Below are 19,266 nucleotides of genomic sequence, written 5' to 3'. Positions count from 1 at the left end.
CCTCAAGCCAACATCATGCATTTAGGGAGGTGGAAATACCATTTTTTGACTACTACATGGGAAAAATACTGTTTCCTTGAATTGATGAGGTTTCTTGATACCTCATCACATTATGTGGGTTAAAGAGTACTGGGGTAAGCAAAGATCTTGTACTCTATTGGGTTCTTCTACATATCTCACTTGAGTCCAATTGAGATCACCTTAATTAGGTATCTGAAGTTTGATGGTTGAAACATATTCTGTAGAGAGTAGTTTGCATATATTCACCTAACTGAAATATGTTGGATATTTTAAGAGCCTGCAAGACTGCTGATGCAGTTTACACAGGTGACTGACTTTTTTCCTTTAGCATCAAAAAGCCACTTCACAGTAGCATCTTTTCACTACCTAAAGAAGCCTACAATAGAGGAGAAAATGGGCAGAATTGAGTGATCTGAGAAATGTAATGAACTTCTAATTTTATTTCTCTGAAGTCTGTTCCAGAATCAGTCTCCAAGCTTATGTGAAGTTCTGGTGTATGTATTGAGGTGATAGCCTACATCAATGAAAATATTACTCACTATAACTATACATCATACAGGTAGAGATTCAAAATCATATCCATCAGATCTCCTTATTTTTTACATGCAGTTTGAACTCACAGAAAAACCTTAAACTTTCAGCTTTTGAAACTTTAAGATCACTTTCAAAGCAATTCTTACAAATCTGAATCCTTTGGTGTTAACACAAATTCATAAGCTTCTACAGAATATATGTTTGGGGAAATCTGATTTAGTCCCTTTCCCTGGTGATGATTATGGCCCTAAACCATATTTGAGATGGCACTTGGTTGTTGTAAGTATCATTACAACTACAACCTGCTTAAATACTGTTCAGAGTAGGGATGGATTTAATTAGGTGTTTAAATACTTTTTCTGAGGCAAAGCCTAAAAGAGACAATTTCTAAAACTATGTTTCATTATTTATGTACAATTAAATGAGAGAGCTGAGATCTGTTTCAAGTGCTTATTGATGGCATTTGTGTGAGCAAGGCGTTGCTGGATCTCATCCCAAAGTGGTGGCAACTGCTTCTGTTCAGTTATGTAGCACTGTCTTTGTGATAGATTATTATTGTGAAATAAAGCTATTAACAGACTACCAGGGAAAACACTAGCCAAACACACTATATAAATGGCAAATGGCAGAGTTAATTTTAAGGTAGAGCAGTTCATTATTGGAATTTTGAGTGCTTGATTTCAGCTTCATATTATTAGTTTCCTGATTTTTTTTAATAGATATAGGAAGGAGATGCTGGTACTGAATGATTTGAAACATATCCTTGAGGCCCATATGTTGAAGTAGAGTTAGAACACTAGGCTAGGAAGGTGAATCAATATTGTCAAAAGCCTGTACAGCCAAATCACAATAGTAGCTTGTCCTTGAGTAAAGAAGCAATCTTAATTATATATGGTGCTATTGATGGCCAAATCCTGCCTGAAGGAAAACACTGACTTTTTGCTTTTTTACTGTTAAAAGTACTAAATCTTTTTTATGATGTGTTTGCTGGTTTATGGTTTGTTGTCAAGGGAAGACAACATCACGCTTTCCCACTTTCTCTGCATTTGTTCGTTTTAATGCCAGAATTAAACTAGAGAACATGCAGAAGTATCCTTCTGTATTTTAACTGATATACATAAAAAATACCTGATCTTATTCATGTTGTTAATCTGCTGTAGTATTTTGACCAAAGAGCAAAGTCTAACTAATACAGCCCAAAAGGGATTTACATGAGAAAATTATTTGTTATGAGGAAGAATGAATCAGAATGGAATCTGCATGTCTTCTTTGAACATTATCTATGTGCTACACTGCTTGTCTGTTAGTTCCCTCTCCTGTGGCTTGTTTAAATTGAGGATAAAAGCCTATTACTCTTTATCAGCTGATAAGAGTTAATTCTTTAGTTGTTTAGGCAGAAGACACTGTTCTGATACTGGATCTCCATGTTGGGTGGTATTAGTCAGGCATTTCTGACAAGTATTGCCTTGTAGTTCTGTCACTTGAAAATTAAAACTTGAAATATATTTGATTTATGAGGTTAGGGATTTAAATATGTTTACATTCCAAGAACATATGACTCATACTATAAAATAATAAGTTGCAAGTTGTCATTGTTAAAGACAGCCTATTTAAGAAAGAAAATGTTTTTGTGAAGGTATTTGAACCTGAGAAGTAGATACAATTTCAGTGCATATGATACCTAAATATTTCAATAGAAATAATTATCTTTTTGTCTGTCCTTGATTCCTACGGCACTCATTTCTATTTCCTTTTCTAAATTTACATATTCCAAGTACCTGCTGCCACCTTTCTTTCCCTCCAGGCTCTCCTAAAAACTAGAATATTAAAGACCAAAAAGAAAGAAGCAGCCAAAAAAGAGCAGTAAAAGGCATAGGCTGAAATGTGTAATGTTAGCTTCTTAAACTTGCATTTAGCTTTTTTAAGTAGGTATTCTAATTTTCAGACAGAAAACTGAACTCTATGAAACTTTTAAAACAATCTTATGGAAGATGTTTGTTAATGGCATAACCTGTTTTTAAAGCAATAACAAGACTAAACTAATGTTGTCCATATTTAATTTTGTCTTTTAGGCAGATACACAGATTGACAGAGAACATCAGAACTTTTATGAAGCCTCATTAGAATATGTTTTTAAAATACAAGAAGTACAAGAGAAAAAGAAATTTGAATTTGTAGAACCTGTAAGTTTTATGTTTTATTTTCTTTAGAATGCATGCATATAAAGCTGAAAATTGAATTTAAAATACCAATTTTTTTGCTTCCTTTTTAAGTTTTGAATGCAGGTTCTTTGTATATAGACAGACATTAAGATCTTGGCTTGGGCACTTTCCATGTTTATTGAAGGATTATGTAAGAGTGTAGTATCTACTGTGAAGTGAAATGTCTGATGACTTGAAGTGTGTGTAACATTTTAATGGGACATCATGTAATGTTGTGTCTGTGCAACACATAATCGATGTTTCCTAATACCATGATTTAATGGCTTAAATTTTGAGCCAGTTTTTAATTTAAATATTCTGGGTAGGCAGTGTACACAGACATTGTTCTGAGTTACACATGAAGTAAAGTGAAAAATCAATATTTCTGTGGGATAGGTAAGTTTATCTTTTTTGTTGGTGGAGTCATTTGCCTTTAGTTTGCTTTGCCCATATAGGAATGCATATGTTGATGTGCCATTAAATAGTAAGATAAAGTTGTGTTTCAGTGTCCATATTTAAGTCTGGGATTTCCTTCTGGACTGTGTTTCCATCCCCCACTCCTAACTCTCTACTGTGTCAGTCAGTTCCAAAAGCAGCTTCATGACGTACTAGCATATTTCTGTGGCCTGGTAGCAGTGTTACTACTGTTCATGTCATACAGACAGGCCTGGCTTGCCAGTTGCCTGATGTAGCTCGTACCTCTAGCCCCTGACAGAGAACTTCCAGTGCCATATGTCCCTTCCCATTAAGCACACTGAGCACAGCAGAGTGCTGGTTGTCAGAGAGGAACATAACAAGTGTAACTTTCTCTCCACACCATCTCCCAGCTTCCTTGTAACTACTGAAGCAGCACTCTTCACTGTGAAATAGGTTGAATTACATCTCTAACACCCTGTGTCACCAAGGAGAGCTTCTCAGATGCCTTCCTTCCATGAGATGAGAGTGTATTGTATACTGAATATTTGACATTGATGCAAACTAATGAACCTGGATTCAGCAAGCAGTACTTTCAGAAATCCTATCTTTATGGCATACAGCTGCCAAATCTTAAAGACTAAAACTTTGCTCGGATTCCTAAATAAGAACATTTTTCTACCTGTCACAGATTAATCCAGAGTGTGTGTCTCTGTCTCCTTCTGCAAAACTCTCACATCCTGGAAAAATCTAGCAATCTTGACCTAGCTCTGACCTGAGTGTAGAAGACTTTATGCTCCTTTAATGTAATAGAAGCTTTCTGTATTGAAAAGACCTTGTACATTGGAAAATACCGTGCAACTGCACAATAGTTAAAATAGGTAAAATTTACTTTTAAGTGTATCTGTCTCCATACTGTCTCTGATCAGTAGACATTCCAGCCCAGTATGGCATACTTGATTGTCCAGGGGAAGGTACAGGAAATACTCTGGTGACTGGCTAATGATAGGCCTTGCAGGTAATGTCTTCTGACTTTGTGTGTGAATTTATTTATAATCAATCTGGATATAGATGAGGCTTACATTATAACATCAGTTATAAAATTTTGAATCTTCAAAACTGAATTCTTGTTTGTAGTCTGTTGCATACAACATGCTGAATTAAGAACATTTGCTAAAACCCATAAGGCATGTGCCTTATGTGAAAAAGTAAATTAAAATACAAATCAACAATACCATGAAATTATAAAAAAAAACAAACTAAACAAATCAAAAACACCCAAAGACGTCAAAATAGGCTTTCTAAAATTCATGCTTATGTAAGAGATGTTGGAAATATAAGCATGTGTTCCTAGATGAAAGGTGTAGATAAGGAGAAAGCCTAACACTTTAAAATCAGGTATCAAAAGAATTGTCATATTATTAATTTTCCTCTGTGTGCTCTATGAATGTGCATATGGCAGATGATGCCTGGTGGTGCGTCCATATGGACGCTCCTCCTCAGGAGCTCTGATGGTCGTGGGACATTCTCGTGTACATGCTGCCTCTGCTTCTGAGTTATCAGCACAGTGTCACGTCTTCAAATAATTCTCAGTCTGACATCTTGCTAACAGACTCGCTGAAGGAAAATTTAACAAAATAAATCTGTTAGTGCAATGAAGGAGGAAACTGTGATGCCCATGCAAAAGAAGGATAAGTTTGGGATGTGGGAGTAGAACTGAAAAGCAAATAATCTGTTGAACATCCTTTCAAGACCTTTAGTTTTTCTATGCCAAAGGATAAAGACAGTCTAAGAACCAGAGTGGGAGAAGTAACCTAGCAAAAATTGCCAGGTGAGTTACAGCTAGGACAGTGGGAGTCAGTAAAAGCAGAGTGTGTTCTCTCCTGGAGGAGACTCAGGAAAGATTTTAAGGTATAGATGCTACTGACTCATACAGTAAATAGAAGATTATAATATTTAGAGTAGGTTTTTGCAGCTGCTTCTCAGGCCCTGGGTTTCTCTTTCTTCTCTGCATCTTGATCAAAGTGGTTGCTAATGTGTACTAGTGTGAGTAACTGGCATATTCCTATTTGCAATCCTCCTAAATCTTGATTTTTCCAAGGAAAAAACCCTCAGGTTTTCATACAGGAAATGAATTTAAACTTTTTCTGAAGGACAAATTAGTGTTCAAATTTACAGCTGGATTAACAATAAAGCAAATTAAGTGACAATAATCTGTTTTGCTAGCTTTTCTCTTGTGATCCCTAGGAATCTAGTCCAAGCCAACAGTGCTTTCTGAGGATGTTATGCTTGTAAAACAATTCAAACACCTTCCTAAAGTTCTGCTTTGTACTTTGGTGATGCCAGGACTTCCTTGTCCTGTGGAAATCAGGGCACAAGGTTCATAAGCAGTAAACTATCTGAAATGTGAGGGGTGGTCAGTTAAATGTTTATTTAAAGAGAAGAAAAGAAGAACAGCCAACTGAAAAACACTGCCTGTAATTGCATGCGTTTCTTTTAGACTTCACAGTGGACGTTAAATTTGAATTTCCCTTTCTTGCATTTTCTACATTATTATGTTCACTTTAATCTGAAGAATAAGCACTATCTTCTTATAAATAAAATGAAAACTGTGAGACAGGGACTTCTGGCTGATGTGCTGCAGGGCAAAGGTTAAATTCCTCCCCTATCCGAAACCGAAGTACAATCTTCTTCCTGTGAGAATGAAACGACCAGGCAGTCTTGAGGTCAGCAGCTCTACATAAAAATAAATAGAGTCTCAAGGAGTAGTTGGATTTTGTTTCGGGTTCTCTGTTGAAATCCTCGTGGCTCTGGTGTGATGAGCGGCTTTGTGTTATGGAGTTCAGACCTCAGTCTTTACTGATGTGAATGATTAGGCACTCAGAATGAGATAATGATAAGACACTTATTAAAATGAAAAATTGCTGATATGAAAGCATCAGACATTGTTTGTGATGTTTGATGAAATAACCTACCTCTTTGTGTGTGAATACCACCTCAAAATACATTCTGAAAATTTTCTTAGAAAGGAAAAGGGGCTGATTTTCTATTCTTGTTTTTAATATTTTTTGCTCTATTTAATATTAATTTCTTTAAAGTTATGAGCCTGCCTTTAGCAGCAGTGCTTCTTCAAATGCCAGCAAAAAGAAAACCCCGCTATAAGTATGAGCCTAGGGCAAAAGACCTTGGCTTTTGAAATCTCTTCCATACAATGCTATGGCTGTACCTGTTCTAATGGAAGTGATTCTGAAGATGCCCTAGCAGCACAGGGCATCTTCCTCATTCCTGTTTTTCCATTGGGCACAGGGCATATTCTGCATTCCTGTTTTTCCGCTGCTAGTGACATGTACTTTGAAGTGAATGCCATCCTCAGTGTCACATATCAGCACACAGCTTAAAAATGCTGATCTAGGACTTGCTTAATGCTTTTCTTTTATTCCCGTTTTTCTGAGTTCTCAGAAAGTGTTTAACCAGGAAAGCCTCAAGGCTAGATCCTCTGCGATGCACAACTGCCAGAATACCTGTGAAGTACTTTAACTAAAATTAATTCAGATTTTTGTCAGGGTTTTGGTTTGGTTTTTTAGGGTTGGGTTTTTTTGTTTTGGTTTTTTGGGGGGTTTTTTTGGTTTTTTTTGGTTTGTTTTTTTTGCTGCCGTTGTGTTTTTGCTTTGAGATAAATTCAGCTTTGCTGCCATCTTGTGTTAAATATTTTCCTTGGTATTTCTCAGTGTACTCTGTAAAAGTGTTTCATGTCATGTAAAATGTTTTCCTTCAGGTATTGAAGCTGAAATTTATGCAGTTTATTCTCCTGAAATGTTCTTTAAACTGAGCTCTAAAAGTCAGGCATAAACTGACATACTGAAACTTTGTTCCACAAAGTTTCTTTATTGTAATTTCGGTGTGCATTAGTGTGGTGATTTGGCTGCAGTTTTGCCAAGTGTTACTCCTGCTCTAGGGGTGGGTTTAGCAGCAGGCTGCTGCTTGCAACCTGTGTTAATCCACACATTCTTTTGACTGGACCAAGTCAAAGTAAGCACAGGAGTAGTTGTGCTGTGACATCTGAAGGAATTGTAGCTGGGGACACTGATGAGTAACTGAATCTAGAGTGTGAAAACAGGCTTCACATAACTGGAGCCAAAGCAGAGCTTTAGTTATAATTTGTGTATTTTGTACTTTATTCATAAAAAGGAAGATTAATTTTCTTTCTTTTCCTATAAGTAGTTATTTCCAGAATTCCAGAATTAGAATTATATTCTAGAATTACAGAAAATTATAGTGCTCTTTCTATCTGTTTGCACAATTGGAGGTTTTTTAATATAAACTATTGTACTTGGACCTTCCTCGGAAACACCTGAATAATCAGTTTAATCATAATAATTTCAGGGTCCAGTCCTTAGCTGAGATAATAATTTTGGCTGGACAAATGAATCATGTTAAAGTGAGATTGATTTACACAAGATATGGAGCCCTCTACTTGAGATTGCATTGCCTTCATTGTTTGATGGTGGAATATGGTTCAGGAATTCACATCCGCTGTAGAGGGCCCCACAAAAACTTGCTTTTTGTGTCCAAAGATCTTCTCAGTTCTTCAGGCTCCGTGACTGGCTTACTGGGCAGCCGTGGGCTTGCACCATCTCTGCCTGAGGCCAGGCTTTCCTCTGCTCCTGCAAGAGCAGTAGAAACCAAGGGCAGAGTCCTTCTCCCAGCCATACCTTATATTTGTGCCTGCACTGATGGTCTGTTCACCTCCAACTGCTTTAACTTACTAAAGCAGCAAAAGAGCAGGCAGGTAAATGGGCTCTCAGTAGTCTCCTAGGGAGTAATGGGAGAGAGGAGGCAGAACAATTTTGCTACAATTCTTCAAGTAGGGCTGAGAGTAAATTTAAAGAAAATACAAGCACAGTAAAAACTACATCTTTACACTATTCCACTTAGAGTAATCTATGGTACTGGTAACACAAAGCAAGCGCTTTAAATATGAACGATGGCATTTTTGTTGCCTGAGTCTAGACTACTTCAGTAGTCAATGAAGAGAGATAAATGTTTCCATTGGATCATTCATTCCATCCTGAGAGAGAAGTCTGAAAAAGGGAAAAGAATTATGCTCTGGAATACCTTTGGTTCTTTGCTGAGTCAGAAGACAGCCTGGACAGCCAGTTAGTTAGCCCAGATGATAATGGTGTAATATACTAATGCAAATATTTTTTATTGTTAAAATTTGTGTTATTGTAAATCCAAATTAATTTCTCTTTTTTTTTTTCTGTTTTCTCTACTTTTTTTTTTGGGTAAGCTAAATTATATAGACCAAGAAAGTAGTCCATGATAAGAAATTAAATGTTTGTTATTTAACAGCAGGTAGGGTGACGTATAGCAATGTCAAAACACTTAAAATTTAAAGCAGAATCAGTTAGGCTTTTAAAACTAAGAGATGGCAGGAATGCATTAATTCAAGAGCTAAAATTTAGTGGCACCTTTTACTACTTGACCACTGTTTTAAAACAAACTTTAAAAGAATTTTTCAACTGGATATATGCAGACTATGGTGGTTCCATTGGAGTTAATCACAGACGTACCAGATAGAGTCTGCATTTTTTTCCGAGCAGGAAGAAATAGTCTGGGTTTCTTGTGCTGTGCTAACCTGTCCAAAACATATTTTCTAGAGTCTCATTTGTGGAAAATAGATCGTAGACCAAGCAATTACTGTGAAGAAAGTAAAAGAATATTTTGAAGAAAAAACACTTGAATTCTGACATTTTAAACTTGGAAAATGCACACCAGCAAAGACTCCAGCTGAAATACTGGATGAAATTACTAAGATAGTGAATTAAATTATTATGGAAATTACAACTTCATGACACAAAAGCATGTGTAGCATTCCTTTTTCTTAAGGTGTCATCATGGATTCCTTCTCAGCAAAACTTTGCTTTTGCATGTAAAAGCACACAGTGTTCCAGGAGTTAAAAATGTATAATGCTTCTCAATTTTACCTTTTCAGCTCTTGGCCTTTCTTCAAGGATTATTTACGTTTTACCATGAAGGATATGAACTGGCTCAGGAGTTTGCACCATACAAGCAGCAACTGCAGTTCAATTTGCAAAATGTAAGGATGATTTGTATTTACATAATTTAATTTGCTATCTTCAGTTTAGTATATTACAGTAAATTTATAGCACTTTATTGAAATTCTAAATTTTGCAATGTTTTAGTAAGCTGAAATCAAATTCATATACAGATAGGTAAAATTGTTTTTATAAGGGTAATGTAATTAAGATTCCTGACAACAATCTTGGATAGTAAATTTGTGATTTCCTGATCAAAACTTTGGGAGCAAGAACAAGAAAAACAGGACAACAGCCTGACTTTTATTAGAAAACACAGCAGTCCAAATAGATTTAAACTTGTATAAAGCTTTCTTGAGAATGCGGCTGGTCTTTTGGGCTAAGTGGAGGTACCAAAAATGCTCCAGCTGATATAGATGCAGTTTGTCCTGCTGTCTGCTAACTTCCCACTGTATATAAAGCAATCTTGGGAAGCCATTCTCTGGCTATTCTCTATACCATTGCAGAATAGGTGAGACCCTCCTCCATGGTGAGCAGCTCTCATGAGCATTAGTTTTCACCAGAAGAGAGAATCTCTTTTTTGTATAGACAGTTGCACTCAACTGGGCAGATGAATCTTTTTCTGTAAATTGGTCTGGATTTGGTGGTCAGAGCCATATAAGATCCCATTTTGGGCACAAACTGCCCAAAAAATTTTATTGCTATCAGAGATAACTAAAATGTGTTTAATCAACATACTTTTCCACTCATCATAACTGCTTTATATGAGTGTATATTTGTTTCACTGTGTAATTCAGATATTACACTTCCAAGGATATAAAATTAAGTACAAAATATACTTACAAATAAGTAAGTACACACTTTGCTTTTAAGGAAAGTTTAAACACTCTGCTTTTGAGGCAAAAAGTGAACTTCAACATGTCAGTACTGGACAAGTCCCACATATTTCCTGAAAAGTAACATCAAAGTCCAGAACAAAATTTCTTTTAAAGTTAAGTCTACTTCATTCTTTCAAGACACATACCACAAATTTTTGTAGCTCCATCTTCCCTTTTGCATCTCTTGTTCATATATATAGATCCCATTTTAAATGCTGCTTGAGGAAATAAGGCTAAACTTCCTAGATGATTAACCTTTTGCTTTTGGATCAAAATGCAGATGGTCTCTGTAGAGCATCCCAGTCCCCTGTCCTTTTCATTTTGTGTTTTCCATGTTGTTTGCTAAGATGCTTTCAGATAAAGACACAAGGGGTCAGTGTTGTTGCACAGCAGTTTCACTGAAAGAGTGAAAAATGTGCTTCAGTCCAGAGATTTACTTACTTTAATTTGGCAAGGTCTGAGAGAAGCATGAGCTCACAGCACAGACCAAAACTCACATTGTAAGTAATCATATATTTCCTCTACGTGTCTCTACAGAAGCAAAATTATTGAAGAACTTTTTCTAATTTCAATGTTAATTAAGAAATAGTTAGATTTAATGTTTTCTAACTATTATATCAGCACAACTTGAAGTTGTAAATAGATTACAGAAGTAGAGGGAGATGTGAAGTTAGGCAGAAAGATCAATGTATTATTATTTTTTTTAATTATATGTCAGAAAACATATACATGAAGATACAGTGGGGATCAGTACATCTCTCACTCCTGTTACACAGCAGTATAAATTCTGGCTCCAGATCTAGATCCACAGCTTCACACAGCCAGCTGGGTTCTCTACGTATTTGTCATTGAGAGTCTCACCCAAAATCAGATTGAAGTGAAGTAATTTATATGGGTAAAGACAAACAGGACAGGAAGAAGTGCATTCAGCCTGGGCCTGTCTGTAGCTGTCAAAAGTACTCCTCTCCATTGCATTGTGTATTCAGATCTTGAAGAATAGTTTATCTGAACTGCTGTTGCTGTTCTTAAAAATGTTTACAGGTTAGAGCAAGAGCAGTAACAGCTGTAGAAGAGTAGTAGCAGACCAACAGCTCTTAACAGGTCACCATGTTCTAACATGACCTGCTGTCACTTTAACTGTCTCAGCTGGCCAGTGGTGTACTTGGTGTGTCTGGCTTTGGTTTCTGTGACTTGATTCAAAGACCTGGCTGCTTAAAAGTAGCAATTAAAAACTTAATAGATGGAGACAAGCTCTTAAAATGGGGACATTCCTTCAATGGCTTGTCCATCTCAAAGGCCTCAAAATGACCTCTCTTAAATTTGATCTGAACTGATACTTCTTCTGAAGGACATAATCAGAAAGTTCAGATTAGAATTTTACCTCCTCTCTAATAACAGTGTTTGTCTTCAAAACCAGGATTGAGCATGTATACTTTTATACTATTGTGCAACTACCTACACAAATGGCCCATGAAAAAAGGGAAGCATTCACTGGTGTGTAAAGTCCTGAGAATATCTTTCTGACTGCTGAGGATTTGAGTCCACAGATTACTCTGTAGAAACGTTACAAATATCTTTATTCTTTTTTTTTTTACATATAGGAGCAGAGTGTTCAATATCTGCTATTAATCAATCAAAGCTCTGGCATCTCACAACAATTCTCTTCTGTTATCCCTTGCTAGGTGCATGGAGGGAAACCCTAGCCTTGCTGAATTCACTAAGAGCAAGTAGCCATTATATGCATATAGATATAAGAAAATATAGAAACAACCCACCTTAGTACCATAATTGTTTGCTTTGTTACATGCCTGGTTACACACGTGATATTTAGGACAGGCACACTTCTTCCATGCTTTTGGCATAGTTCTGCCACTTGTGAGTGTTTCTTACCTCCTATTTTTTTTAATATTGAAATGTGGTGTTTGCCAAGTCAGAGCTTGTTCATGGCAGTGCCAGTAACCTGACTATTCTAAGCAGCAGCACCTCTGTTATCACTGCAGATATGGATACACAGACAATTTGTCTCTTCCATGTGTGTAGAAACTGCAGCTGTCTGGGGTCATTAACCTGGCTTTAACCCAAACTAGTGTTTTCTGCACTGTACTTTAAGTGCTTCAGTGGGTCTTACTACTTCAGGTTTCAGGCTAAGCTGTTTCCAGCTTCTAGTTTAGCCAAATATCTGTCTGAGAATCCCAGAGTGTACTGAGAGAAAGCCTGTATCTGTCTGCAAAATACTGTGTAAGCATACTTGAAGATATGAGATGACCCCCTGTCTGAGATTAGTGACCTGCAGAAAGAGCAGTGGTGCTATTCTCAGCTATGTTTTCCTTACATTTATGTGCCTAAGTTGAAGTCTTCATTACTAGGTTATTCCCAGGCTTCTAGCAGTGAAAAGTATTGTTCTTTATTGTAATTTTTTTCCTTTTCCCCCCTTTTATGTCTCTGGCAAATGCCTTTGTTAGTCTCCAATACAGTCTCCTTGGCATTATTTGTAATTAGTTGTTCATTGTTATTTTAGTACTTGCGTGAGGTGATGTGGGGTTTTGTTTGTTTCCTTTTCTGGTTATTAGACTCGCAATAACTTCGAAAGCACTAGGCAAGAAGTGGAGAGACTCATGCAGAGAATGAAGTCAGCCAATCAAGATTACAGACCACCAAGTCAATGGACAATGGAAGGCTATCTCTATGTGCAGGAGAAACGTAAGTACAACAGGGAAGGTCCGTGCTGTTGTTTGCCCCAGTGGTTGACTGGTAGCAAGTTGTGCTCTGGCTGGCTGCCCTGCACCTTGCTGCAAACTCCCAGCACCCTGCTTTGGCTCTCTTCTGTTTCCTGTACTTTCCCTGCCTGAACAGGGCCTTTAGTTCAGCCATCAGAAGCACCTTGTACCAGAGACCTCCACTGACCCAGCCATCTTAAATGAACATGTGCTTAGTGGAAATCAGAGATGTAAGAAAAGGTCATCTAAGTACCATCTTACCATAGTTAACCACAGCCAGTTTTATCCTCAGTAGCACTGCAAGTTTTAAGAGCACAGTCTATTTTTAATTGATTAATAATCATAAAAGAAATCTGTGTTAAGTGGAAATTACACTGAGCCGTGCTAATGGGGGAGGGAGAAAAGGAGTGAAGTACCAGACACATGCTGTGCTTCATTAAATAGTGAAAGGCCAGCTTGACCTCTTCTTACTGAAAAGAAATGTTTATTCTGGAGTAACAGGGTCTGTACTCACTGTGTAGTAGGAAAGGTACTAGTTGTATAATTCCTTGTCATGCAAGTTTACTTGCCTACAACCCTTATCCTATAGGTCCTTGTCTAATTGTGAGCTACTGGGTAAAATTTTTACTCTTCTTGAGAGTAAATTTTGTATATATTTATTACTGATATGCATGGTGGCAAATATAGGTGTTTTTAAAAAATGACACTAGGCCATAAATTGTTTTCTCGGATGGCCAAGAGTAACAAGTTTAAAGTTGCAACACAGGTGTCTGGCTAAATTTTCTAATGAAAATAGGTGACTTCTTAACTCATCTGAAACTGCTTTGAGAGTGCTCATCCATTTTATAATGTGCTAAAAGAGATAATGAATTGCCATCAGAGGAAAAATTGATGCCAAATAATTACAGATTTTGTTCTGCTAATTGAAAATAACTTAAAATATAGGAGCAGAACAGCTAACTTCTGAGGGTAAATAGCCATTTGAATTTTTCATTCATGACTTTACTTTCTTCCAGAACACAGGCAATAGGAGAGTTTTCTCAAAGTCAGCGTAACAGACCATATAAATTTCCACAGCTTGTTTCTGGATTGACAGATATCCGACTTACATGACTGATTCTGTCTCTCATATAACCACCACCTTTGTGGGTACATTGAGAAGGCAAAACCTGTGTATCTATAGTAAAACTAATAGGGTTTTTTTCAAACATTTTTATTTAATTCTTCACATTAAAAAGAAAAACCGATAAAATAAAAAAAGCCCCACGATTAAAATTTAAAATACCATTTTTTAAAGTCAAGGTTCTTTATTTTTCTCTTCATTCTAGACAGGACAAGGTTAATTTTTACAAGTAGCCAAGAGCTGGGTATGACTAGGTCCTTACTCAACACCACCTCATCATTTTCTGGGGGTAGGGGAAGGGATCCTTTCTGAGTCCCAAATGTGGCAGAGGGAGCACTCAGGTATTGTCAGGTGTCTCTGTGTGGTGAGTACTCACATGTGAATCATTTGCCTCTTGTACACTCTGCTATTAATATCGTTGAAAACTCCTCAGGTCTGTTCTTGCCTTTTCCCTGCCTTGTTGCTACAATAGAATGATGTTACCCATCCAATTGCCAAAGAAGGTCAGTCTGCTGGAACTTTATTGGGCAATATTATCAAGCTGCAATATTTGGAAATTATACTGGAACATGTTCAGATTAAAAAACAAGGAGTAAGCTGCATGTGGATGCTACTTTATTTCATTTTTCTACTCTAATTCCAAGTATAATAGTGGTAAAATGACAATTACTTTTGATACTATCTCTCTTTACTCTAGGACCCCTTGGATTTACATGGGTTAAACATTACTGCACTTACGACAAAGGAACAAAAACTTTTACAATGAGTATAGCTGAAACAAAATCTGGTGGAAAAGTGGTGAGTTACTTGTACATGAATACATACGTGACCTGTATATTCCATCTTTTTTATTAAGCATTAAGGAACTGCTAAAAGAAAAGATGCAAAGAGATAAGGCTGTTTTTGTAGATGAAGCAGTGCATGTATCATATAGCATGGATAAATATTCAAGTAATATTTCATTAGAAACATATTTAAATCAATTATTAAATAACTTCTCTAATTTGGTTGTTGTGAGTGCATATGAAATTTATCACATTTGCACAGAATCATTTAATAGATTAGGTTTGGAAGGGGGCTCTGGAGATCTCTAATATAAACTCAGTTCAGAGTCAACCAGAACAGGTTGGTGAGGTCTGTGTCCAGTCAGGTTTTAGATATCTCCAAGGATGGAGCTCTCTATGAGCAACCAGTGTTCAACTACCATAAAAAAATTTTTCTAAAGTTCAAATACTTTCTCTAAGTTCAAATACGAATTACTTGTATTTGAGTTTGTGCCCGTCACCTCTCACCCTCCTACTGGGCACCACTAAGAAGAATCTGACTCAGCCTACTTTCCTTCCCATGAGATATTTGTAGATTAGTCACTGATGTGATCCCTCTTCCCCAGACCAAACAGTCCCAGGTCTCTCAGCATCTCCTTATATGACAAATCACAGGATCTTTAAGGTTGGAGGAGACCTTCAAGGTCATCTAGTCCAACCATCAGTGTGGCACCACCATAATCACTCCTAAACCATATCCCCATGTGCCACATCCAGGCTCTTCCTGTACACTTTCAGAGATGGTGACTCCACCTGGTTAATTATTTCAATGCCAAACCACTCTTCCAGTGACAATTTTATTTTTAATATCTAACCTGAACCTCCCTTGGCATAACTTAAGTATTCTCACTCATGTTCTTTCACTGAAGACATGGCAGAAGAGACTGACCTCCACCTCACAAAGCTTCCTTTCAGGTAGTTGTGCTCCAAGTCCTTAATCACCTTGGTAGCCTTTAGCTGGACTTGTTCTAGCACATCACGGCCTCTCTTGTGAGGGAGCCCAGCACTGGGCATAGCATTCCAGGTGTCCCTCACCAGTGCTGGATGGAAGGTGAGGATCTCTTTCCTCTACTCACAGGCAGTAGCCTGCCTTATGCATCCCAGGAGGTTGGTGGCCTTCTTTGCAGCAAGATCACATTGCTGGCTCATGGTCATCTTGTTGCCCACCAGAACCTGAAGTTCCTTTTCTGCCAAGCTGCTCTCTATCCTGTCAGTCTCATCCTGTCCTGGTGCCTGGGCCAATTGCTATTCATGCTGAACAGAATTGACCCCATGGGCATACCACTAGTGCCTGGCTGCAGCTGGACTTCTTTTGTGAGCTCAGCAGTTCAGGCAGTGTTCAGTCCAGGATATAGTGTTGAAAGCATGGCTGAAGTTGAGATAAACAATATTTATTGTTCTTCCATCATACACTGAGCCTTCCAACACATTGTAGAGGGCTATCAGGTTGATCCTGTGTGATTTTTCCTTTATTAAATTAACGCTGACTCTTTCCAGTCACCTTTCTGTCCTTAATATGTTTGGAAGTGCTTTCCATGATTATTCACTTCATCACCTTCCCAGGGATAAAGGTGATGCAGACTGCCCTATAGTTCCCATAAGATATGAGGCCTCAGGTTGCATTAGGGGAGGTAGGTATTACAGAAAATTACTTCACCAAAGGGGTTGTCAAGCATTGAAACAGTTTGCTAGGGAAGTACTTGGGTCACCAATCCTGGAAGTATTTAAAAGATGTGTAGATAGTTTAGTTGTGACCTTTTCCAACCTGAATGGTTCTATGACTCTATATCCTTCTCCTTGCTCATTTTGAAGACAGGAGTGACATTTGCTTCCTGCCATTCCCCAGAATCCCCAGTTGTGTCAGCCTTGCCAACATTATAGTGAGGTCTCACAATCGTGGTGGCCAGAATTGGGGTTAGTCGGCTTTATTCTTCAGAAATCTTTTTATCTGCATGTGAGAGTTGGCCAAATTACATCATTTTCATCTTTACATGCATGTAATCAAGTTATATACACAGGTGTTTGTAAGATTTAAATTTAGGGAATTTTCTGAAATAAAATGATTAAGTAACAAATATAAGACAGAAAGCCATTAAATGTAGTCTTAATATATAAAAAAATACTGTAAATATTACTAAAGAATTTTAATCCCTATGTTAAGACATGTTCTTTGGACTGTTCATGCAGTTAAATTTAGGAGGAAGCCAAGATGTATAAGCGTATTGCCTGTGCTAATTCCATTTTGTTGTTTTGTAGAATGGCCTTGTCACAAGCTCACCAGAAATATTCAAGCTAAAATCTTGCATCAGGAGAAAGACAGATTCAATTGACAAACGTTTCTGTTTTGATATTGAAGTATTTGAGAGGTTTGTTTCTGTTTTGTCAACAATTTGAAAGTAATTGCAACCAATAGGTAATACTTACTCCTGTAGTAGGAACACGTTTACCAATATATTTGTATACAGACAAACTAGCCTTTCAAGACTTAGTACTTCTTTGTTCAGACCTGGTTTTCTAATTAAATTCACTACACAGAATATGTGTTGTCTTTACTACATGATGTTTGTATGCAGCTACAGCATGGACCTTGTAGCAAAACTGACTATCCTCTTTTAGAAACAGATCATAAATATTTTTACAAACCTTTTATAAATACTTGTTAATAAATATATTCTGTTAAAATCTCTATTGCTTTCAGAAATGCATGGTAGCACTTTCTTTTTGCTTGAAAATTATGTCCACAATTTTTTTCCACTTACTTCTGGATATTATAATTATATCAGATACATGAGAATAGATTTCCTGTATTTAAGATACAGGTATGTGGTATCCAGTATTTTTTCCAATCTTGGGAACAAAGAGAAGTCTTGAATTAATTTTTGTGCTAAAGTATGATAAATTGACTGACTTTTGTGGTAGTTCTCCTAAAAATTTTGTGCCTGTTAGCAAACTTAAAAAAAAAATGTGTTTTATACCTAGCTCAAAATTATTCTGTTATATCAGGAGCTCTGATATAACTTTCTCTAACTTCTGTCTGTCTTTTCTGTATTCACATCACTATGCATGTGGATTCTGACTTTGGATACTGTTTGAGAAAAACAGTAACTTCAGTGAATGTGTGTTTTTGACAGACCTGGAATCATTACACTACAAGCTTTTTCAGAATCTAACCGAAAACTTTGGCTTGAAGCTATGGATGGAAAGGAACCAGTAAGGATATTTTAATTTTCATTTTACAATTTTCTAGATCACATATTACAGAAAGAAGCTAGTATACATTTCAGATACTCTGTCACAATACCAACAAATAGAGTTGTTTTGTTTGTGAAACACTAATGCAAGTACATAGTGAGGATAACTACAAAGCGGAAAAGTAGATCTATTAGTTTAAGCCTACATTTATATATATCATTATTTTATGATAGGGTATTTAAATTAATACTATTTTAAGTAACACAATAGCATATTGTCTAATAGGATTCGTGGTTCAGATAACATATGTGAAATGGTTGTTATTACAGTGATAAAGAACATCTTTTGGGCTTTTTCATAGAGTAAACAATTCGTACCATCTCGAAAGGCATTGCAGAGAGCAGAAACACACATTGAAAGCTACTGAGAGACAGGCTTGTCTGAGCTTTCTTCTCACTATTTGTATGCTCTTAAAGTAGTCACTGAATGAGGCTGATGTCAGACCTGTATCTGATGGGGAAAAAACGACTGATCCATTTTATGAACTTGATGGGTGTTTTTACATGCTTCTTGTTGGCCTGAACCAGTACAGGAATTATAATCACAAGCTGGTTTGAAATATAACTCATCACGTCTCAGTAAATCTGATTTCCAATGCATTAGTTGCATTATGGTAGCACAGAGCTGTTAACCCAGCTGTGTGCTGGAGCAGTAAACCTCAAGAGATCATGAAAGGCGAGGTTGAGATTTCCCTAGAAGCAATCTAGTCCATAGCATGTTGCACCTCCTCACAAACCTGGCAATAAAGGATTTAAAGCACAAACATTGTTCTATTGCATTGTTGTTGTTTGACTGTTTTTTGTTTTGTTTTGTTTTTTACAGATCTACACACTGCCAGCCATTATTAGCAAGAAGGAAGAAAGTAAGCTCATTATGTTGAGCTGCCATATCTTGCTAGATTTCTGTAATGTTTCAGTTTCTTGATATATGTGTGGGAGAAAGAGATTATTTTATATTTTAGTTCTATTGCTGTAGAATAACTTTGTTGGTTATCTAAACTTTCCCTGGCACAACTGGAGGCCATTTCCTCTTGTCCTATTGCTTTTACTTAAGAGAAGAGGCTGACCCCGACCTGGCTACACCCTCCTTTCAGATGGATGTAGAGAGTGATGAGGTCCCCCCTGAGCCTCCTTTTCTCCAGGCTGAACACCCCCAGCTCCCTCAGCTGCTCCTCACAGCACTTGTGCTCCAGACCCTTCCCCAGCTCCGTTGCCCTTCTCTGGACACGCCCAGCCCCTCAATG

General features: G+C 37.1%; 1 protein-coding gene across 3 annotated transcripts in view; it reads left to right on the top strand.

Moving 5' to 3' along the window:
• ARHGAP42 (Rho GTPase activating protein 42) overlaps positions 1-19,266 on the top strand; it is a 145,147-nt gene that overhangs the window by 96,888 nt on the left and 28,993 nt on the right. For 2 of the 3 annotated variants that reach the window (XM_030960727.1, XM_030960709.1), the window contains 7 exons: positions 2,628-2,738; positions 9,166-9,270; positions 12,678-12,807; positions 14,645-14,745; positions 17,028-17,137; positions 17,903-17,981; positions 18,846-18,927. In XM_030960727.1, the coding sequence (XP_030816587.1) occupies positions 2,628-2,738; positions 9,166-9,270; positions 12,678-12,807; positions 14,645-14,745; positions 17,028-17,137; positions 17,903-17,981; positions 18,846-18,927 (718 nt within the window). The remainder of the gene's footprint in view (positions 1-2,627; positions 2,739-9,165; positions 9,271-12,677; positions 12,808-14,644; positions 14,746-17,027; positions 17,138-17,902; positions 17,982-18,845; positions 18,928-19,266) is intronic. The other variant, XM_030960718.1, reaches the window with a different exon arrangement.

The sequence above is a fragment of the Camarhynchus parvulus genome, chromosome 1, assembly GCF_901933205.1.
Source record: "Camarhynchus parvulus chromosome 1, STF_HiC, whole genome shotgun sequence".
Lineage (NCBI taxonomy): Eukaryota > Metazoa > Chordata > Aves > Passeriformes > Thraupidae > Camarhynchus > Camarhynchus parvulus.
The sequence above is the reverse complement of the archived record's forward strand: the minus strand, read 5'-3'. Positions and strand labels throughout refer to the sequence as shown.